Genomic DNA, 24,893 nt, shown 5'->3' with positions numbered 1-24,893 from the left:
ATGGCTCAAACGAGTTGAAACATGTTAGAATTTTATTGCTCCATCTAATGATGGAATTATGTTTTGTATTGAATTAGGAGGATACATTTAATTTTTCCTTTGTAAAGTGAGAACTGTCAATACGGAATGATTCTAATATCTTGTAATACTCAGGCATGCAGTAATCCCATCTACTGGAGATGAGTGGCAGCAAATGAGAGAAATCACATCACAACAATGGTCAATGTAATTTTATTGTTGATCAGTTTCATGAGCTTTTGATATTGTAGGCCTTCACATTTAGTTTTCTTCTGACTCTGTGATATTAGGGCACCTAATGTAAAGGGAGTCTTCCTTCTTTCATGAACCCTGGTCTTATTCTTCAAGCGATCATTCCTTTAGTTTTTCTCATTTTTTAAAATCATCTTCACAATTTTCCTTGTCTATATTGACTGATGATCATGTTGTTTTACACCTTCCCATGACAAAAACTGTCGCCAGTTAAGATGATTAAACAATATTACCACGTTAGCAATGCTTGGTGTGGATATGGACTAAGCAACAAAAGTCTAAATTCATTAATTCTATCATCACAGTCAGTATGGTAAAACTACATACTGTATACCCTGCACTGCTTTACTTCTAAATTGACGTTTTGGCCAATTTTGGCGCTGTCTGGTGGTTATGCACTGAAATATAGACATCCAACCAATACCAAGCTGCCATTCATATCGCCTTATAACCGGCAGAGTGCGATCTCGAAACCTAGATGCCAACTCTAAAGCCGCGTATACACTTGAGCATTCGCCCCGAATGAGCATGCATTTGCCCAGTTTTGCTCAGAAGAGTACAGGGCGAACCGAATGGATCCGCATGCCTTAGCCTGATCCAAATGTTGTCGGTACCTCAAAGTGAGCACGTGCTCTGTTCGTGCTCAGTGTGGATGGTTGATGACGAGTGGGGTAGCCCGAACAGTATGAGCCGACTGCTTCCGCTATGCTTCCTGCAGCCAGAAATCGCAGTGTCACAGCTAAGCGTTCCTCGGCAGATATGGCTTTCCTAAATGCTGTGTCCTCTCTCTCATTCGTAGCCCTGATACTATGCAATATCCATTCAAAATCTTCGGATGACATTCTCGTAAAATTTTTAAAACTGTCATCTGTTTCATGTCCGATCATTTTTAACAATTGAGCATTGCATCTCTCTTCTTACCCTTTGCCACCACTGCTTTCTCCTTTTTGTTTTCAAGGAATGCAATAAATACATATAACAATAACTGGCGACGATCAATTTTCGATTCGATTCACAATTGTAGCCTCAGGTCAGGCAAAACACTACACTACACCTGAACGCAGACGGTGTTCTCGGTCCGCATGAGCTCCGAACACAGTGGAAACTTGCTCAACAGAGTGACATGCGAGTCGTGCTTGTGTGTTCCCGCATCGGCAACGCGTGCTCATTCGGGGCGAATGCTCAAGTGTATACGCGGCTTTATATTGACGTTCACCACGTGGTTAACCTATCTCGCTCAGCGTATATAGTATTCTGTATGGTTAAAAGAATTAAAAACACAGCAGTTCCACCTAACTGATACTGTTATTTGCTTAAGGCAAATTAAAAAACTTCAGGACATGTTTCGTCTACTTTGTAGACATCTTATTACATTATTATATAATTACATAATACATTATTACATTCATAATTACATTACTACATAATTAAGGAGGACACATTCCTGTTATCTTAATATTAAAATACAAGGGTTATAAGATCTATTGGCATGGACATGAAAAGGAACCCCATAATGGCATAGCATTTGTCATCAGTAAGAACATTTGCATAGTGTCAGATGTAGAACATGTCAATGATAGAAAAATTAGCTAAGATGGAATGTAGGGAAAGAGGTCCTAACCATAATCCAAGTATATGCCCCTTAATTTGGGTGTACTCAAGAGGAGAAAGACACATTCCTGGATGAACTGGAAGAGCACATTGAAAAGAATAATATAATCGTGATGGAAGATTTGAATGCCCAAGTTGGTGTTGATAGAACAGGGTATGAAAATGTGATTGATCCAAATGGCTTTGGAAATGGGAACCAAGAAGGTGAAGATCTGCTGGACTTCTGTTTAAAAATAACCTTATAATTAAGAACACGCTTTTTCAGAAAAGACCCAGCCATAAAGTGACAAAATACAGCTGGATTGGACAGCAGAAATCTTTAATCAATTATTATTATCTCTGATAAGGAAGCCGGTTTTGTTTATCACCGATGTGAAAGTATTGCCAGGAGAATGCTTGGACAGTGACCACAGATTACTGATGCCAACCTTTAGAAATATCCCAGTGGAAAATATGAAGACCAGGTGAAAACCCAAACTAAGGGTGTGAAAATTGGATGAATATGAAAAAAAAAAAAAAAGGAAGAATACCAAAGAAGGATCAGTGACCAGCTCCCAAAAGATGAGATAGAAACAGGAGAAAAGGAATGGACCCAAATCAGGAAAATACTTGTGAGCTCAGCTGTTGATATTGTAGGAAAAACAAGTTGTATACCAAAAGAAAAGGAAATTTCTTGGTGGAATGATTCTGTTCAGCAAGCCATAAAAGATAGGAATATGGCAAGATGAGAAAGAGATAAAGAGAACCTAAAAGGTGCAGGTAAGGATTACATAAAACTGAGAGAACTAGAACAGTAGTATAGAAACCTAAAACTCAGAGCAAAGAGAGTGATTAAATCTGAGAAAGTGAAAAACTGGCTTGAATTTACCAACAAAATAGTAGAAGACAGTAAAGGAAATAGGAAACTCCTGTACAGAATTGTGAAAAACAAAAGAACCAATTAATGCATTGGAAAGAGATGACAGAATTATAATGTGGAGAGAGGAAGACATTTGGGAAGAGATGAGAAGATATTTTTCCTCCTTGCATAATGGAACAGATCCAGCAGAAATCACTAAAGAAGATTTGGAATTGGATACTGGGAACAACACTGGAAAAAGTGAATCCCCATTGGCTTGGTTTGAGATTGAAAATGCTCTGAATAGTATGTGCAGGGGCAGATCACCTGGCCTTGATGAGGTAAGCTCAGATGTGATTAAAGCTGCTGGAACTCATGGACTTCAGTGGCTATTTAGTGTGATGAATGCTGTGTGGAATGAAGAAAAAATCCTGACTGACTGGACTACGGGTTGTATAGCCCTCCTCATCAAGAAAGGACGGATATGTGGCAAATGAAGTATAGAGGAATCACACTCCTATCTCATCGGCTTAAATTGATGGAGAAAGTGAAAGAGAAAAGATTACGAAAGATCATCGAACCACAGCTTGAGAAAAAACAATACGGGTTTTGAAGTAACAGATCTCACTTTTGCTATTAGGTTGATAATGGAAAAACACTGAGAAAAAGGGAAAAAATGTCATCTTTGTCTTTTTGGACCTAGAAAAAGCCTATGACAGTATACTGAGGTATAAACTTTGGGATTTCTTGTGAAGCAGAAATGTTCCAGTATCTCTCATCAGTAAAGTAAAAATGTTGTATAAACAGTGCCACAGCTGTGTAAGGATAGGAAATGGCTATTCCAACTGGTATGTAACAAGTAAAGGAGTGCAATAAGGCGGCACTTTGTCACCTCTACTATTTATCACAGTGATGGATTTGATAATGAAAATGAAACGACACAGCAAGAACAGTGCATTCCAGGCATTTGCAGAAGATGTGGTGATTTGGGGAGGTAATGAGGGAAAAGTTCAAGGAAAGATTAATGCTTGAAATTTTCATTTTAAGGAATTTGGACTTTAAATCAGCCTTACGAAAACAGTTGTTATGACAGTCAACAGACAAACGTCACGAGCAAATATCACAGTGACGGACAGAAATTGCAAGAAGTTAACCACTTCCAATACCTCGGTAGTGTCCTGACTGAAGATAACCAATCAAATGCTAAAATCACAGAGTTCAAGAAGAGGAGCTGTCCTTTATTGTCAGGTTAGAAGCCGCCTCTGGGACAGCCAGATTCCAATACTAGCCAAATGAACACTTTATCAAGCTTACTTCTTGCCCATAACAACCTATGGCCTTGAAACTCTATTATAATGTTCTAAATTTCAAAAAGTCATTGTTTACGAAGCCTTTCACGTGGACAGTCAAGATTTTCTTCTGATGACGCAGAGCACAGTTCTCTGCGAAACGAAAAGAAATTTCACCTTATTTTCTTAACACGGCATAAGCCCAAAAGCTTATACAGCATCATGTCTATAAGTATGGGCCGTGAAAGCATCAATAGCAATATTATTATTATTATTATTATTATTATTATTATTATTATTATTATTATTATTATTATTATTCGTGAGGCACGTTGGCGAATAAAACAATCGTTATGATTGGACTGTTTTTATCATGTTTTAAACCTTCTTCTCTCCAAAAAAAACTATATTGGCCTGAGTTACGAGATATTAAAGATCACTTTGTTAATGATCTCGTCTGCTGTATTAATTTACAACATATTTTTACTTGGAACTAGTTTCAACGCTATTTAGCGTCATCTTTGGCCAAAATGTGAGAAATAGGCATAGACGTATACATGCAGACATGTATATTACACAAAATGGTACAGCATTATGATTAAATAAGAGTAAAAGAGACATAAAATAGTGAATTACAAGATCAGAAAATGTCAGTCGTCAAAATAGTCCATGAAGGGTGAACCAAAACTGTTATTATTTATTTATTTATTTATTTATTTATTTATTTATTTATTTATTTATTTATTTATTTATTTATTTATTTATTTAGCTTATGGCTAGTACATAACTCTACATACAAATATTCAAAAATATAACAAACAATATAACACCTTAAACAATCAACCAATCTCTAAAACAGTTCATAATCTCAAATCTAAGCCGTCCAACCATTGTACAACCCCGTCAGAAGCACACACAGGAACTCCTTCAGCTGACCGGAGTATGACCTCCTAGGACATTCGGTGACAATATGACGGATGGTCTGTTTCTTCTCACCAAAGTCGCACTCAGGGGAGGAGCGCATACCCCACATATGCAACAATGACCCACATCGTCCAGGATTGGTACGGACTCTGTTGAGAAGAACCCAAGTTCTTCTGGGGAGATTAAAACCAGGTAGTGGGTGTTGGCGACTAAAGAGGGTCTGCCATTCATTTGGAGCTGTGTTGGTCCACTCCAATTGCCATTTATCAGAACTGTTAAAGTTCCTGTTGATGAGTTCCCTTGCAGTCTGAATGGGCGGAGATCTTGACTTCAGACATCCATATCTAACAACCATGTCTTCATGAATGGGAAGACTTGGGTTCATTGTTATCTTCCTGAACTCACAAATTAGGTTGTTTTGTCTGCAAATCCTTGGAGGTGTTATGTGGCTCAAGACTAGCAACCAGAAAAGAGGAGTAGATCTGACTGCACCGCTGACAATGCGCATCGTCTGATTCAGAACAACATCAATATTCTTAACATAAGGGCTATTCAGCCAAACAGAAGAACAATACTCGGCTGTAGAGCATACCAGTCCCAGTGCTGACGACCTAAGAGTGGATGCTGATGCTCCCCATGTAGAACCTGCAAGTTTCTGAATGATATTGTTCCTGGTCTTCAGTTTAGCAGCGGTATTCATTAAATGTTTCCTGAAGGATAGTGTCCGATCAAGAGTTACTCCAAGGTACTTGGGGTTAGGACTGTGTGGTAGGGGAGAGTTGTCGAGGGAAACATTCAAAGTAATGTTTGCCTGCCTGTTATTAAAGTGAAAGAGACAGGTTTCCGTTTTGCTGGTGCTAGGTATCAAACACCACTTATCAAAGTACTCGCTCAAAATGTCAAGGTCTCTGTTCAGAATCGCTTCTATCTCATTCACATTGGATTGCTGAGCAACTATTGCTAGGTCATCCGCGTAAGTGAATTGGCGTGATGTAGTGCGGGGTATATCGGCAATGTACATATTAAACAGCAATGGAGAGAGCACAGATCCTTGAGGAAGACCATTGTTGAGCTTTTTAACTTTACTGTTTGTTATCCATAACTACCTGAATCAATCTATCTGATAGCATGTTGTTTATGAGTTGTGACATTACGCTGCATCCAACAAGTTTAATAAAGTTATACACAACTCCCTCTCCCCAAACCGTATCATAAGCGGCTGTAAGGTCTATGAACACTGCACCACTCTTCAGTCGTTTTTCAAAACCTGCTTCAATGTGGGTTTTTAACGCAAGAACTTGGTCTTCACAACTACAGTTAGGTCTAAAACCGGCTTGTTCTTCTGGGAGCGATCGTGAAATTAGAGGGCTTATTCTATTGTAGATGAGCCGTTCCAGAAGTTTGTAACAAACACTCATTAGAGCAATTGGACGATAACTTTCAGGACAACCGGAAGGTTTAACTGGTTTTAGAATAGCCAGAATCTTGGTTCGTTTGAACTCTGGAGGAAGTTTGCCTGTAATCAGAATATTTGAGAAAAACCGTAACAACCATTTCCTTGTGTTCTTCCCACAATGCTTGAGGAATTCAGGGTGAATGCCATAAAAACCAGGTGCTTTGTGGTTTTTTGTTGTCTTCAGAGCAGACAGGAGCTCTTCTTCGGTGAAAGGGGCAGAAATATTTGATGAACCAATATTTTTTTTTTTTTTGCTAGGGGCTTTACGTCGCACCGACACAGATAGGTCTTATGGCGACGATGGGATAGGAAAGGCCTAGGAGTTGGAAGGAAGCGACCATGACCTTAATTAAGGTACAGCCCCAGCATTTGCCTGGTGTGAAAATGGGAAACCACGGAAAACCATTTTCAGGGCTGCCGATAGTGGGATTCGAACCTACTATCTCCCGGATGCAAGCTCACAGCCGCGCGCCTCTACGCGCACGGCCAACTCGCCCGGTGAACCAATATTATGTCTTTTCATGAAGGTTAGTTCTTTTCTTATTAACCGATTGAGTTCTTACTTGGGTTTCACTTTAGACAATCCAGCAATCCGTTTGACAACTTGATCAGGTGATACAGCAGATTTGGGCTGTGGAATGTGAGGTGATCTCCCCAACTTCTTTAAGAGGCTCCAAGCCTTCCTGCTAGAATGTTTGAAATCCATAGTCTCCACAGTTTCTGTCCACTTGTTCCGTCTGGCTTCATCTAAGTTGTTCATGAGTTCATCAGCAACATCTGTTTCTCCATTCTCTTGAAAATCACTGTAGAGTTTTTCACATGTTTCATTCCATCTGGGTATGTACTCCTTTCTGACCCCTCTAGGAATGTGTCTTTTTGCAGCGGCATGTATTGCTTTAACAAATCTACAGTAGTTGTTGACAACAGGAGGAATCCATCTTATGCTGCTATCAAGATCAGTAGAGAAACTGTCCCAGTTAGCTTTGACAAAATTCCACCGTGGGAAACGATCTAATAATGGGGATATGAGTGCCTATTTCCAAAAGAACAGGACAGTGCTGACTGTGTGGGAAGTTTGTGAGCACTTTACGAATAGGAGGTAAACTGTATCCCTGGTGATCAGTGGACACAAAACATAAGTCAGGATTGGTTTCTGTGTTCCACCTTGCTGATTTAAAGGAGCCTTTTTCCTTTGAGTTGAAGATGAGCTGAATATTGGACAAGTCTGACCATTCAGTAAGTTTTTCTCCACAAAGGTCATTTGATCTGTATCCCCATTGGGTGTGATGGCTGTTAAAGTCACCTACATAGACAGCAGGATGTGCAAAGTTTGGAAGAACATTATCAAGCCATGGGATACCTGGAGGTTTATAAGTGTTCACAACTGTCAAGCTGTTAACCTGAGTCACAATGTTAGAAATGTTGTTCTCATGGTGTGTAGAGACTAGATGAGCATCCATGATGGAGTTGCAAACATAGGTCGCAGAACTGTATGATTAATGATAAGTAACTCCCAATAATCTGTAACCATGGATCTTTCCTCTTGAGTGCATTTGTGACTCATCAGAGATATGAGTTTCTTGAACACAGATTAAATCATGTTATTTTCTAATGACAGTTTGGACAAATAGTCGGCCTTAGATTTACTCATGACTTCTATGTTAATTTGAAGGACTCTTAATACAGGACCCAAGGGTTTGGTTGATTGGCTCTGAAAAGAGCTTCTGTGAGCTGTCCTTTGTTTGTGTACCATTGGTCAGGAGATCTCGAGAGACAGTCTGACCGCCAAGTGCTGATGTTCAGTTCAGTAATGGAAATTTAATTCCAACTACCTTAGCAGGGGCACCACGGGCAGGAATCAGCTTCACGAACATGAGTTAGGACTCAAAAACACAATCCCCCAAAAAACATACAACACAACAAAACCACGCGGAAGTTCGAGATGAATATGGCAGTTAAAGATTCAAATTTTTTCAGACACTCTTCCATTAAATGTCGCCTGCCACAAGTGTAGTATAAACATAAGTTAGGATTCAACAAACACAATCGTCTCAAAAATGCACATAACATTTTTTTAAACTTAGGACTGAGATGAACTTGGCAGTTAAGGATTCAAATTTGTAGTCACTTTTTCGCCAAGTGTCAATTCAAAACAGGCTGTGAAGGATGAAATAAAATTGTACAAACACGAGTTAGGACTCGATAAACGCAATCTTTTGAAATACATGTAACACATTTGAACTTTGTGTAAGCTCGAGATGAACTTGGCATTTAAAGATTTGTGTTCACTTATTCATTAAATGTCACTGGTGCGAGTGTAGTACAAACACGAGTTAGGACTCAACAGAAACAATCTTCTCAAAATTGCACATGACATTTTAAACCTTAAGTTCGAGATGAACTTGGCAGTTGAAGATTCAAATTTGTAGATACTGTTCATTAAATGTCACTTCAAAACAGTCTATGAAGGGTGAAATAAAATTATAACAAACATGAGTTTGGATTCAATAAACACTAAGTTTTAAATACATATAACACATTCAAATTTTGCATAAGTTCGAGTTGAAGATTCACATTTGTAGTCACTTTTTCATTAAATGTCACATAAGACGAGCGTAGTACAAACATGATTTAGGGTTCAACATACATAAACTTTTTAAAAATGCATATAACATTTCAAAACTCAAGTACGAGATGAACTTGGCAGTTAAAGATCCACATTTGTAGTAATTTTTCATTGAATGTCACTTGCTGAGGGTGTAGTAAACATTTTCATTTGACAAGAATACAAACTTCGATTTACGTAAAACGTTTTTCTGGAGAGCTTTGAAGTTGACTGTGCTATTGTCTGTGGTCTATTGTTGCAATGTAACGTGTAAAGTGGAGACAAGTTTTGAAGCCAAGGTTTCTATGATGTTCGCATTTCAATGAGGGACCTGAGGCGCTAAAGCTATGGCACGTGATGAAGAGGAACTGAACGCGATGGACAGCTTAGGTCAGGGGAACAGCTATTGTTGGGGTAGGAGGGGAGAGGGAAGGAGGTGGAGCGGTAGGGAGGGTGATGCGGTGAAAGTGCGTGGCACGAGAAAGTATTATGCATAATGTGAAAGACAGATCTGTTATTTGGAATATTAATATTTTTGAAAAATGCAATGCAATGAGAAAGTCGAACAGGATCTTTGGTTTCTTGGAGATATCATTTAAATTTAGGTTTGGATTGAAATATTGATCTAAATGAATATAGCAGTTTTCAGTGACGTCAAGTAAAGAACCTTTGTTTAGAACTTCTAATACCTCAAGATCTTGATCTATTTCAGTAAAGTTGTGCTTAAATTCTTTCATATGTAGGCCAACCGCAGAAAAACGGTTGTGCTTTATAGCATTGACATGTTCTGCATATCTGATTTTAAAACTGCGTCCTGTTCGACCTAGGTAAGAGCTATAGCAGTCTTGGCAAGAAAACCTACATACACCTGATTTAGAAAAAGGACTACTTTTATTTATTGGTGTAGAGTTATGCAGGATCTCTGTGCTTCTACTGTTAGTACGAAAGGCTATTTTAACGTTGTGTTTTTTAAAAACATTAGTGACGTTGTAAATTTCCTTATTAAGGTAAATGTTGAAAACGTGGCAGTGCTAGTATTGTCTTTTATTAAGGTGGTTTTTGGGGGGTATTTGAATTTATTGATTATTCTTTCAATAAAGGCTTTATTATATCCATTAAATTTTGCTATAGAACAAATGGTGTTCAGTTCTTTATTTAAGTATTTTCTGGACATCAGAATCCTGAATGCTCAATCTACCAAGTTATTATATGTAGCCGCTTTTTGTGTTTGAGGACGTAGTGAGTCATTTCTTATAGCAGTGGCTGTTTGAGTGGGCTTTCTATAAATACTATATGTAAATGAAGAGGGGTGCCTATTGATTGTTAGGTCTAGAAAATTGATAGAATTATTTATATCTGATTCTAAGGTAAATTTAATGTCGTGATCGATGTTATTAAGATTTCTGAGGGTGGATGGCGCATCTATAGAGCGTTCATCTAGGATTATAAATATGTCATTCAAATGTGTCAAACTTCAACCATATCATTCAATGCACTCCTTTGATATAGTCAACATGTATCCCATGTATAACTCATTATTCCCGATCATCGAAAAAAACTTACTAGCTAACAATCAACTAAGTAAACTTGAAGTTCAAGACTTCATGACTATCTTAAGATTACCAATTAACAATAATTATTTTACATTTGATAAGGTTATTTACAAACAAGACGGTTTGGCAATGGGTTCACCGGCCTCAGGAATTTTAGCAGAGATCTACCTTGATTTCTTAGAGCATACCACCATCGACAATAACATTAAATTTGCCAATATCCAATTCTGGGCTAGGTATGTGGATGACACATTTATAATCCTCTTTAGATGCGCCATCCACCCTCAAAAATCTTTCATATGCTGCCCCATTGCCGAAAACCTATTGTATCTAACAGCATTAACGTGTTCCGCGTATCTGATTTTAAAGTTTCGTCCTGTTTGTCCAAAATAAGAACTGCTGCAGTCATGACAGAATAATCTGTACACTCCAGAACTATGAAAAACATTATTTCTATTTAATGAAGTGGAGTTATGCAGGATGTCAATACTTCTATTATTAGTTCTGTTAGAAATCTTGGTGTTATGTTTTTTGAAGTTGTTGGTGACACTGTGTATTTTATTTGTAAAGGTGAAAGTCGAAAAATATTAACTTTGGGTTTTCTTCTCAGAAGGGTGGTATTAGGACAGTACTTAAACTTTTTTATGATTCTCTCAATGAAAACATTCTTGAAACCATTGATTCTAGCTAACGCCCGAATTAAATTTAATTCTTTATTCAAATTCTTTTTTGACATAGGAACTCTAAAGGCTCTGTCAACCAGACTATTATAGGTAGAATTTTTATGGGCCTGAGGATGGGAAGAATCATTCCTGATGGTGATAACAGTCTGAGTAGGTTTTCTATAGATATTATATAAAAAAGAAGAAAGTGATCGAGTAACCGTTAAGTCCAAAAAATGTAAATGATTATTATTATTCTCGGATTCTAAGGTAAACTTTATATCTTACTCCAAACTGTTAAAATTATCAAGAGTAGTTTTTGCATCTGTGGACTGTTCATCAAGAATTACGAAAGGTTAAATTGTTAACTATAGCATTATTTTCTAGGAAATCTAAATAAATCTCTGCCGAAATCCTGCAGGCTGGTGACCCCATTGCCAGACCATTCTGCTTATAAATGGTATTATCAAAAGTAAAGTAATTATTAATTAGCAAGCTAAGAAGACTCATAAAATTTAGAACTTCTCGTTTACTTAGTTCGCTATTAGCAAGAAGATTCTTCTTGCTGATAGGAAGAAGCTCCTTGGTATTTATACTGGGAAACGTGTTAACTATGTCGAAAGAGTGCATAGTGTGATAGGGACGAAGAACAAAAAGATCCAATCTACTAATTAATTCCGTGGTGTTCTTAATAGAGTTGTTCGAAAAAAAATTGTAATTTTTAGCAAGAAATGTTTGAAAAACTGTGCTAGCTTGTAAAGAGGACTGGGCCTATAATTTATAATAGGTCGAATGGGTACACCAGCCTTGTGAATCTTGGGAAGTGATCTCGCTGTCGGCAAACTCGGGTTCATGGTTAATAACTTTTGTTTTTCTTGTTCTGTAAAAAGGAAGGAAGAATCTTTCAAGATTTGTTTTAACTGTCTTTGAATGAGTTGTGTACGGTCCTTCTTTATAATTGAAAAAGAATCATTATTAAAAAAGGCTTTGGTTTTCTGTATGTATTCTGTTTTTTCCATAACTACGGTTGTATTGCCCTTATCAGCTTTTGTGATGATAAGGTTATTAACAGATACTTTCTTCTTGAGGTCCTGAATTTTCTTTCTTACTTTAAAAAGTTCTGTATTATTATTAGGGACTAATGCATGTTTTTCAGAAAGAAAAGTTTCTTCAAGTTGTTTTTTAACATTAAATCTGATTTTCTCTTGGAGGTCATGTAGCATTTTACTAATAGCCATCTCTGACTCAATGACAAGTTTTGTAACTGTATTGGCAGGATTTAGACATGGCCAGTTGTGCTTTCTTACAGAACTAATAATAGAAGTATTGACGTCCTGCATAACTCCACTTCATTAAATAGAAATAATGTTTTTCATAGTTCTGCAGTGTACAGATTATGCTGTCATGACTGCAGCAATTCTTATCTTGGACAAACAGGACGAAACTTTAAAATAAGATACGCGGAACACGTTAATGCCATTAGATACAATAGGTTTTCGGCAATGGGGCAGCATATGAAAGATTTTTGGCATAATTTTACTAGCACTGATCAGGGATCTCACAGTTTTACAGGTTCTTAATAAAGGTACTTTGCTTGACATCACTGAGAGCTGTTTCATTCACCTGGATCAATACTTTAATGCTGGTTTAAATCTCAATGATATTTCAGAGAAACCAAAAGTATTGTTCGAATTTCTGATAGTGTTTTTCAGATTCAATAAAGATTCCAATAGCAAATCAGTCTTTCAAAGCACACAGAAAGTGTTCTCATGCCACGCCCTCTTACCGCATCGCCCTGTATAATTACCCTCCCACATCCCTCCTTCCTTCATTGCCATCAGCTCTAAGTCCCTCCTTCTCCTTCCTACTTTCCCTACCTATCCTGCTATCTTCCCTCATTACCTCCCCTCTCTTCCCCTCCAACACAGGTACATTGGTCACGGTGTCTTGCGGCTCTCAGTGTCTTCTCTAACATTTGATTATACATATCATACACGCTGCCAGAGGTGAGCCTCATATTCACGTTAATTCTTACGATAGGACCTTACCTTTATCTTTTTTCAAAGGCCTTTCTTAACATTCTCCTCTTTTTCTTTATCTGCATCAGGTCCCATTTTGAACCGAGAATATCGTTTAGTACCCTGGAAACACGGCGTCCGCCTTATTTTCATGTAAAATAAAAAATAATTTTGTTATTTAATACTCAGCAGACTGAATCCAGACACGTTCTTTAAGTTAGAGAAGACATGTATTTTATTACGCAAAACAGTGTTTGAAGTTTCCTCATGTTCAGTTCTAGAAGTTTTTACGTCTTATGACTGGTTCGTTATTTTCACGGCAGACTTTTTTTAACCAATAGTAAAATGTTTTCTTATTAATTGCACCTGTTACTTCAAGACTCAGTGGATGTTCAGCAAGAAAATCTTTTATACAAATAATGTTACAAAATAAGGAAATATGCTCTCGGACTTTTAAATAGTGAGATATTAGTTTTTGTCCTCAGCTCAATTTAATCTGCTCACATATTATTCAACGCTTTTAGATTCAGAGGACTCTTGTCAAGAGGAAGTATATACAAAGTTAAAGACATTTGGTGCTATATTTTTAGGTTTCGGTTATAAGTTAATGTTTACGATCATGTTTTTAATTAAGCCATGCCTGATTTTGTAAAATTTGTGTACACTTTATACACTGTTTTTGTAACCTGGTCACTGTATGTTTTTCTAATTTTATGGCTGATGATGATGCACACCAGCATCATAGCTGCCAACTTTTAGAAATAAAAAATAGGAAGATCTTTTAATTCTTGTATTTCATCATATATATTGCAACATGGTCTAAGTGAAAAAAAGACAGGATGAAAGGCATGCATACCTACAGTTACAATGTGATTTGATCATTAAAGTTAAAATTTTAAACTAAAAAACATTAAAATGGTTACAAGAAAATGTACCCCAAAACCAAACCAAACCCCATGGCACTACAGCCCTTGAAGGGCCTTGGCCTACCAAGCGATCGCTGCTCAGCCCGAAGGGCTGCAGATTACAAGGTGTCGTGTGGTCAGCACGAATCCTCTCGGCCGTTATTCCTGGCTTTGTAGACCGGGAGCGCTATCTCACCGTCAGATAGCTCCTCAATTCTAATCACGTAGGCTGAGTGGACCTCGAACCAGCCCTCAGGTCCAGGTAAAAATCCCTGAGCTGGCCGGTAATCGAACCCGGGGCCTCCAGGTTAAGAGGCAGGCACGCTACCCCTACACCACAGGGCCGGCGAAAATGTACCTCAATCACTCTAATTCATGACACATTCATATGAATAATAATAATAATAATAATAATAATAATAATAATAATAATAATAATAATAATAATAATAATACAGTCGAACCTCCATATCTCGAAACTCTACTCGAATTTTCATTATCTCGAACTTACTTAGATTTTCCGGCCGTTTGTCCTATTCTTCCGTGTATTTATTTCACTAGAAATTAAAAGAATTTCTCGATTTCTCGAAGCAAAAAATACTATGTAACTCGAATTTTGTGAAACATCAACTGCGCAATACGGCATTTGCGATTTGTGAGAAACAGTTGACAAGTAGAGAAAGGGTTCCGGTGAAGCTGAAAACTAATATGATGGGAACCGTAAAACTCGAACTTCTAGTGATCGGCAAATCGGCAAAGCCTCGCCATTTCTCGGGTGTCAATTAATTACCGGTCACATACGAAATCAAGCCCAGAAGTCGCGGATGACAAGCTCCATTTACGAAACTCGGCTGCGTGTATTGACGAAGTTTCAACGTGTAGGGAGGAAAGGTTAACCGCAATAAACAGAAGAGACTAACGGATATTTTCCAAACGTGTTAACGGAGCTATGTTTCTTATTTCACTACTGTATGTACTGTATCCTGTCTTCTAAAAAAAATACTATAATAAGGGTTATAATTAAAGTGATGCTGTAAAAGAGTTTCTTTGTATATTTTTAAGTACCTGCACCGTTAAACATAACATATTCAGTAAAAGCCCGTAGATACATTTGATTGAATTATGTGCTATACATGCTCAAAAACGGTATTCTCTATATTTCGAAATTTCGATAACTCGAAATGAAATGTATCTCCCGAGGTGATTCGCATAATAGTTTCTTTTATTAGACTGTAAAATGAACGATAATGTAATTTTATAGGTATCTCCGAACACTTGGTGATACGTTTGTTATGTTTTGTAGCCATAACGTGAAGAGAAAATACCAGAAACTGTCACCAACACAACTCCCTGAAATACATTCAACTCATTAAAATTATTAAGTAAGAATAAACAAACATGCAGTGAAGTACCGATACGCGAAACTAGCACGTACAAGACAGATCGGCATGCTCATATATTATTAACATACAACTTTGACACGGAGAAAAACATATAACCGCTAGAAAAAACATGTGGCATACAATTCCAACGAAATTACGCACAGAAACGATGTTAGTGTGCGAACCACACGATAAGAAACTCATTCTTTCGTCCCGATTAACTGAGTCGCTAGCGCTCGCTAGCCTCTCTTGCTTGTAGGACGATTGCCGTCCCGAATCCCCAGCCGTAAAGCACACATGCTGCTGTAGAGAGCTGGAAACACGATACACGAACGCGACGGACTCACGAAATAAAGCATCAAATAAAAATGCTTGAAAATTAGGTTGGGTAAATTACACAAGCATATAAGAATGTATCCTTTATCCTAGGGAAAGAGTATTGACTGTACTCGAGGTTATATTGGTCAAAAATAGGAAGAATTAAAAATAAATCGGAAAATCGGAAGAATGAGTTAAAAAACAGAAAGTTTCCGGGTAAAACGGAAGGGTTGGCAGGTATGCAGCATTGAAACTGGTACTAAGAATAATAAAATGTTATAAATTATTTTATAACATTGTATGGTATTAAATAGGTGGACCTTTCCTGTTCCAATTAGATTCTCGGTTCAATACAGAATTAACATGAAGTTTCTAAACTAAAGTAAACTCGTTTCCTCATCCCGAGGTGGTGCAGCTCTTATTAGACAGGGAGTTACATGTACCATTAGTACCGCAAATCAACCTCCCTGCCATTCATAAATCTCTGGCAATACAGTACCGGGAATCAAACTCAGGCTCCTGAGAATGGCAGCTAATTGTGCTAACCATTATGTTGGTGGACATTCTTAACTACAAAACACAGACAAATACACATGACTAATGCGTGCTTGCAATGCGCGGGTCGGACACGAAAGTATTCACCAATTTGTGCGACGTCATCAGAGCTGCAGTAGGCCTACACCATGGAGGTGGGACATTTCTTAACTACAAAACAGAGTTGTACCACATGACTTTGACGCGTGTTTTCATTGCGTGGGTCATACGAACGAAACTATTCACAAATTTATGTGATATCATCAGAGCTGCAGTAAGGCATGTACCGGCTTTGAAGCAGAATCGTTCTTCTTCTCTGACAAATTAAGCTGGGGGGGGGGGTCTTGTATGCAAGATCTTTTTTTTTGTCTCAAAAAGCCAAAGGGGGTCTAATACACGAGTAAATACAGTAATTCTTCGTTCTCCATACCTGATTCCGATCACCTTCAGAATCTCAAATAGCTTGGTCCAATCAACATTACCGAATGCCTTTTCTAGATCTACGAACGCCATGTAAGTGGGCTTATCCTTCTTAATTCAATCCTCTAAGATCAGACGAAAGTCAGGATTGCTTCTTCACTTGTTCTTACACTTCTTCTGAAGCCAAACTGATCTTTTCTGAACACAGTTTCAACTTGTCTTTCCATTCTTCTGTAAATACTGTGTTAAAATTTTGCAGGCATGAGATACTAAACTAATGGTGCGGTAGTTTTCACACTTGTCAGCACCGGCTTTCTTGGGAATAGGTATAACAACAGCTGCCATACATCAGATGGCACTTCTCCTGCCTCATACATCTTACACACTAAATGGAATAACCTCGTCATGCTGGTTTCTCCTAAAAAGCCAGTAATTCAGAGGGAATGTCATCGATTCCAGGTGCCTTGTTCCTATTTAGGTCTCTCAAAGCTTTTGTTAAATTCTGACCTCAAAATTGGGTCTCCCATTTCAACAGAATCAACAGCCTCTTCTTGTTCCAGAACCATATCATCTATGACTTTCTGCCTTGTCTTCTTTCCCTAGAAGTGGTTTTCCATCTGAGCTCTTAATATTCATACACCTAGTTTTCTTTCTCCAAAGCTTTCCTTGATATCCCTGTATGCAGCATCTACCTTTCCTAGGACCATATAACTTCACATCGTTGCACTTCTCATTCAGCCATTCTTCCTTAACTGTTCTGCACTTTCTATCCAGTTCATTCTTTAATCGTCTGTATTTTTCCGCCCTCTTCATTTTTTTTTTTTTTTTTTGCTAGTTGCTTTACGTCGCGATGATGGGACAGGGAAGGGCTAGGAGTGGGAAGGAAGCAGCCGTGGCCTTAATTAAGGTACAGCCCCAGCATTTGCCTGGTGTGAAAATGGGAAACCACGGAAAACCATTTTCAGGGCTGCCGACAGTGGGGTTCGAACCTACTATCTCCTGAATACTGGATACTGGCCGCACTTAAGCGACTGCGGCTATCGAGCTCGATCCTCTTCATTTTTAGCAATCTTGTATTTTTCTATTGATTCTTAGTTGATCTTTCCTTTCTTCCAAACATTTCTTCAGCAGCCCTACTGATCTCATTCTTCATGACTGCTCATTCTTCCTCAACTGTGTTTCCTTTAGGCTTTTCATTTAGTCCTTGAACAACATGCTCCTTGAAACAATCTCTCACACTCATTTCTTTCAACTTGTCTAGATCCCATCTCCTTGGATTCCTTTCCTTCTTCAATTTCTTCAACTTCAGATGGCATTTCATGACCAACAAGTTGTGATCGGAATCCACGCCTGCTCCTGGGAAAATTTTGCAATCCAACACCTGGTTTCTGAATCTCTACCTAATATAATGGTCTATCTAATACCTTCCAGTGTCTCCAGGTCTCAACCATGTATACAGCCATCATTTATGGTATCTGAACCAAGTATTAGCAAGGACTAAATTGTGAATGGTGCAGAATTCAATTAGCCAACTTCCTCTTTCATTCCTTTGTCCCAATCCAAATTTTCCTGCCGTATTACCTTCTTGTCTTTGGCCTACCACTGCATTCCAATCTCCCATCACAATTAGATTCCAGTCACTTTTTACATACTGGCTACCTCTTCATATATTCTTTCGATTTCCTCATCATCCGCTGAACTAGTAGGCATATAGACCTGCACTATTGTGGTAGGCATTGGTTTTGTGTCTATCTTGACAACAACAATCCTCTCACTATGCTGGTCGTAGTAGCCTACCTGCTGCCCTATTTTCTTATAATTAAACCAACTCCTCCTATATCCTTCATTTTCACTATTTTTCCTACTTCAATTTTTGTTACCACTACTGTATGGTCTCCATCAGAGGCTACTTCTAACAAATGTCTATGAACTGCTTTTTATCCTTACGTTTCCCCATCCCCATCCATATTTTATAATCTTTCAACTATTCTTTGTCCTGAACCACATATTGCTCACACATCACCCATTTCTCACATAAAAATCCACCAACTTCTCTCCCACTTCATTCCTCTTTCCATACCCAGAAGGTCCAATTTTTTCTTCCATTCCTTTACTGTCACATACCACCGTTGCATAAAAGTCTCCCATGACAATTAATTCCACATCCTTTATTTCTCTCTCCAGTGTCTCCATGAATTCATCCATATCTTCTCCTTTACACTTGGATGAAATCCTTTATTCCATTCTCCGTTCTTAACTGTCCTCCACTCCAGTAGAGAATGTATCCATTCCTCACCTTCTTCTTTCCTTTTCCTCTTCACTTAATCTCACAGCTATATTCTCCTTCTCCATGAAATCAATCATCTCTTCGCCCAAAGAGTCCAAACCAATGTGGATATTTTGCAGTTGGCAGATATTTAAATGTTCGCTTACAAAAAATGCCAGTTCTAACATAGTTCAGCTTGACCCCAGTGGTTTGGATCGTTCAGCAGTTTTCATGCATTTTCTATTAACTCCTCATCACAATTTTTTACATATTTTCATTGGCAATTATTGTTTTTTTGCTAATGATTTAACGTTGCACTAAACACACTGAAGGTTTCTGGAGAGACAAGGGTGGGAAAAGGCTAGGATTGGGAAGTTACCAGCTGTGGCCTTAACTGAGGTACAGTCCCAGTATTTTCCTGGTGTGAAAATGGGAAACAATGAAAAACCATTTTCAGGGCTGCCAGCGGTGGGGTTCAAACCCACCATCTCCTGAATGAAAGCTCACAGCTATGTGAAACTTAACCGCACAGCCAACTCGCTCAGTCATTTGCCATAGACAAGAGCACTTAGGCTTCGGTACTGAACACCAACTGTTGTTTCACAAATCAGAAAATGAATGAGCTGCGTGAAAAGCAAAGTGGGGTCAGAAAATGGAGAATGGTAAAAAGCAAGGGGGAAAAAAATATGAAAATTAGATGGCTGGTCTTTTGTTTTTTGGAGGGGGGACAAATTTTAGCACTGCCTGGGAGCAGCAATATACCTAAATACAGCCCTGACAATGAAGATCATATACTTACTCTTCTTCTCGATCTGCGTTCACCAAGTTCAGGTGGATCAGTTTTCGTTCATGGCCCACGTGGTTTCCCAGCAACTGAGCCATGAGAAGATTCAGTTCTTCTTGACCAAGATTTAGTTCCTCTTGAACTGCAAGTATATCAGCATGTTCGTAACTAACTTCTGGAGGTGCGACATTGTGACTGCCTTCTGGCACTCTTCTTTTAGGTGCAGGTGATGCTCTCCCAATGGTAGGATAGTCCTTGTAACTGAAACATACAGAAAAATTGAATGACTTAATTCTACATATCAAGATAAAAACTGTAGAAATATTTATGGAATAGGCAATTCCCAGCATAATTACATAATTTTGTTGTATGGATATGGTATAAAAACAAGTATTTTCAATATTGCATTGATCTCAGTTGAAAAAAAAAAACCCATGAAGATTGAATGTCAGGTAGGAAATACAAAACTAACAGGGGGATCATTTTAAGAGCTTAGGATGTGTATTCTCCCACGATGGCAGTGTAGGAAGTGAAACTGAATCACAGTGTAGCAAAGGTAATGCAATGAGCTCGCAGTTGTAATTGATGGTACCCTGCAAGAAAAGAACGATTTCTCACTTGAAATTATCTTTACACTGGTCAGTTTTCAGAATGACTTTGCTGTACGAGAGTGAAAGCTGGGTGGACTCAAGATATTCATAAGTTAGAAAGGACATGAAGGTAGCGAGAACATATGTTAGTATAAAAAAGTGGGAACAATAGCAGAAAGTCACTTGGAATTAGGAAATAACAGATAAGTTAGGAACTCTATGAGGCTGTGCATATAAAGAAGTTGGGGTTGTGTGAGATGGATGTAGGAGGGTAGGTTGTACAGGAGAATAATGGACTTGCCAAGGAAGGTAAGAGATGCAGAGGGAGAACAAGCAACTATGGTTACTCAGTTTTTAACGATTTAAGGAGAAGAGATATAGAACTAAATGAGACTACGGAGCTAGTTACAAATAGCAGATTGTAGAAACACAGTTATCACAGAAGCTTGCAGACTGAATGCTGAAAGGCATAACAATCTATAATGAAGATGTCTGTCTAGGGGACACTACAAGCAACAGTTTAGTTGACCTCAAAATGTTAACCCAAAACCAACTAAACTATTAATAACCTCTAATTTCCATCATGAGCAGCATTTTTTATAACACAAGAACCCTTAATTACATAATTATATCCAAAAACTTAGAATATTAGAAAGTGGTTATGTATATTAAGTCATAGTAAACAACATGAAACTTACAGAATCCATCCATTTAATGACCTTGTGCTCCAACTTATTCACTTCAATAAAACTTTGCAATATAAGAATCCCATATTTGGTGTTACATATTAACTGTATAGTAAAAGAAAAAATGATATAACTGGTCCACCGTAATCAAGTGTATCTTAAAAGAAAAAGTTAAGAAAATTTGCACAGTTGGTACATGTTTTGGCCCCATTAGACCTTCTTCAGCCTTAAAAATAGAAGTTAATAAAACACTCAAAAAACATACACTAAAAGTTCAATGAAAAATCAAACTTTGAAATATCATACCTTATAGTATAATGAAAAAATAACCATAAACACCACATATAGAAACATACAGGGAGTATAATTTAAGACTTTGCACTTTAGCTCACAGTCTGCGTGAATCCCCAAGCGAGTGCCATATGGCTTGTGTCAAGCTTGGTGTGATAAGAACTCTTGACAGTTGACAGAGCACTTTGCTAGTAACAGTTGGAGTTGTAAGGTGTTTTGTGAGGTTATTATCATGATGGTTAAGTAGTCTACAGCGCAGAGAATATTTCTGGTCGAGTGTTGAAATGAAATGGCGTATGGCTTTTAGTGCCGGGAGTGCCCGAGGACATGTTTGGCTCGCCAGATGCAGGTCTTTTATTTGACTCCCGTAGGCGACCTGCGTGTTGTGATGAGGATGAAATGATGATGAAGACGACACATACACCCAGCCCCCGTGCCAGCGAAATTAACCAATTAAGGTTAAAATTCCCGACCCTGCCGGGAATCGAACCCGGGACCCCTGTGGCCAAAGGCCAGCACGCTAACCATTTAGCCATGGAGCAGGGCTGGTTGAGTGTTATTTGCACAAGAAGAAACCAGTTAAAAGGTGCCTTCAAAAATTCCATACACAGTTTCCCGGTTCTACAGTACCAAAACATTATGGATAATAACTTGTTCACAAGTGGCATAGTACTCGTTCTGTAACTAATAAGAATAAACAGCTAAGGCTAACAGCTTTCACACAGGAGAGATTAGAAGCTATACTGGCAAGACTGTACGTCAGCCCATGTAGGCCTAAGTCGCTTCGGAGAGTAACTCAGAAAGCTGGTATTTCACATTTAACAGCACGTAATGCAAACAAAGTATATTATTTATGATTTTACCAGACTCATTCAGTCCATAATATACAGCCTACAGATTCTATTTCAAGAATAAGATTTTGGAACTGGCCTCTCACCCGAGGCCCTAAGTTGAATTCCAGGCCAGGTCAGGGATTCTGACCTGGTCCTGAGGGTTAGTTTGAGGTCTACTCAACCTACGCGATTACAATTGAGGAGTTACCTAGTCTAGAAAATCAAGAATAACGACCAGGAGGATTTGTTGCTCTAACCATGTGTCACCTCGTAATTTGCAGGCCATCGGACTGAAGAGAGATTGCGTGGAAGGTCAAGGCCCATCAGGGCTGTAGTGCCGTGTGGTTTATGTTTAATGAGTAGTGTCCACGATGGCATCATAGATGCAAACTTACTTTCTATGAGTGACGAAGCATGGTTTCATTTGAGTGCGTATGTCAATTCACACAACAGTATCTGGGATACAGAGAACCTGCACATTTTACAGCCAACACCAATGCACGATGCAAAGGTGGGTGTATGGTGTGCCGCCAGTGCCCGACGAATTATCAGTCCGATATTATTTTAGGACACTTACTCCCGACCATTATATTCACAACATTTTTGAACCAATTTTTGCTGGACTGACTGAAGAAGAAAATAGGTACAGCAATTTCTAGCAGGAAAGTGCATAGCTCTATGCGGCGGTTGCAGGACGTGTTTGATGACAATCAGATCATCAGTAAAGACCTATGGCCCCTTCATTTCCAGATTTAAGTACATGCAAATTTTATCTATGTGGAAATCTCAAAGGAAATGTTTACAGGAATAATTCTCAAAATGCAGAAGAATTAAAAATCAAAATTAGGAACACTGTGCATTCCACCAGTGTCCATGAACAGCAAAGTGTGTTTTGAAATCTCATTACGAATGTGAAGCTTGCATCATACCTCAAGGAGATCACTTTCAACATCTTCTGTAAATACTGGTGAGTTCAGTTTCACTGATTAATTTTTTTTTTGCTATCTGCTTTACGTCAAACCGACACAGATAGGTCTTATGGCGACGACATGATAGGAAAGGCCTAGGCATGGGGAGGAAGCAGCCGTGGGCTTCACTAAGGTACAGCCCCAGCATTTGCCTGGTGTGAAAATGGGAAACCACGGAAAACCATTTTCACGGTTGCCGACAGTGGGGTTCGAACCCACTATTTCCTGGATGCAAGCTCACAGCTGTGCACCCCTAACCACACAGCCAACTCGCCCGGTACATATTTTTAATATATATTTTTTGCTATTTGTTTTACGTCGTACCGACACAGATAGGTCTTATGGCGACAATGGGATAGGAAAGCCCTAGGAATGGGAAGGAAGCAGCTGTGGCCTTCACTAAGGTACAGCCCAGCATTTGCCTGGTGTGAAAATGGGAAACCACGGAAAACCTCTCAAGGCTGCCAACAGTGGGGTTTGAACCCACTATCTCCCGGATGCAAGCTCGCAGTTGCACGCCCTGAACCACACGGCCAACACTCCCGGTATATTTTTATTTATTCATTTATTTATTTATTTAATTCATTTATTTAATTTTTATACGTGTAATCATGCTGCTTCTTTGAAACAACTACATCCGCTCACCATTGCACTTGCAGTCACTGCTTCTCTGCACTCCTACGCCTCGGTACTCCGCTACTAAGTCTTAAATTATACTCCCTGAATAAAAGCATTCATTCTTGAAATCTTGATGAAAGAAGTGACTTAAGAAGTGTGAACAGTGGTTACAGATATCAATTTGTAATATACATGAAAAATAATTGTCATGTAGAAAATCTTTTGTAATGGACAATTAGAAAAAATGAAACCTGAAATATGCTGTCAATACGGAAAACAAATTTTTCTTTTAAGTTACACTTGTATCGACTAAGGTGGACCAGATACAGTATATACAGTCATACCTGCCAACTTTACAAAACCAAAAAACAGGAGTTTTTGACATGAAAATTAGGAAAAATCAGGAGAAATCACGAGATATAATTGGTCAAAACTGCTTATTCTACATGTCTTGCGCAATATAGTACTATGATATACAGTGGAACCTCTATTCTCCGTTTTTGGAGGGACCACAGGAAAAAAACGTACAACACGGGAAAATGGAAAATCCGGGAATGAATGAACCATCAACAATTTGGCTAAACATCACAAAAATGAAATATGTATAGTTATAATCTTACAAACACCCCTAAACCAAACCAAACTACAGCCCCAATGGGCCTTCCGCCTACCAAGCGACCGCCCTCGGCCTGAAGGCCTGCAGATTACGAGGTGGCACATGGTCAATGTGACGAATCCCCTCAGCCATTATTCCGAGCTCTCTAGACTGGGGCCACCATCTCACCATTCAATAGCTCCTCAGTGAAAGGTAAGTGTAGAATGAATAAACCTGGAACCAGCCCTCATATTGAGGTAAAAATGCCTGACCTGGCCGGTAATCGAACCTGGGCCCTACGGGTGAGAGGCAGGCAATTTAGACCGCGGGGCCGGCTTCAAACATTAATTACTGGTACGCGACTTAAAAATCTTGAAACTTTACATTCAGTTTTACCGGGGAAACTTTGTCAGTTTCCTCTGGAAACTTCTTTCAGTTCAGCAACTTTGATCAGCCAGAGCCAAACTATTCGAAAAA

General features: G+C 38.6%; 1 protein-coding gene across 1 annotated transcript in view; it reads right to left on the bottom strand.

Moving 5' to 3' along the window:
- OSCP1 (Organic solute carrier partner 1) overlaps positions 1 to 24,893 on the bottom strand; it is a 73,221-nt gene that overhangs the window by 3,621 nt on the left and 44,707 nt on the right. The window contains exon 5 of the mRNA XM_067154551.2: positions 19,851 to 20,096. Coding sequence (XP_067010652.2) covers positions 19,851 to 20,096 — 246 coding nt within the window. The remainder of the gene's footprint in view (positions 1 to 19,850; positions 20,097 to 24,893) is intronic.

The sequence above is a fragment of the Anabrus simplex genome, chromosome 1 (genome assembly GCF_040414725.1).
Source record: "Anabrus simplex isolate iqAnaSimp1 chromosome 1, ASM4041472v1, whole genome shotgun sequence".
NCBI lineage: Eukaryota > Metazoa > Arthropoda > Insecta > Orthoptera > Tettigoniidae > Anabrus > Anabrus simplex.
Note: the sequence above shows the minus strand (reverse complement) of the source record. Positions and strands in the feature narration are given on the sequence as shown.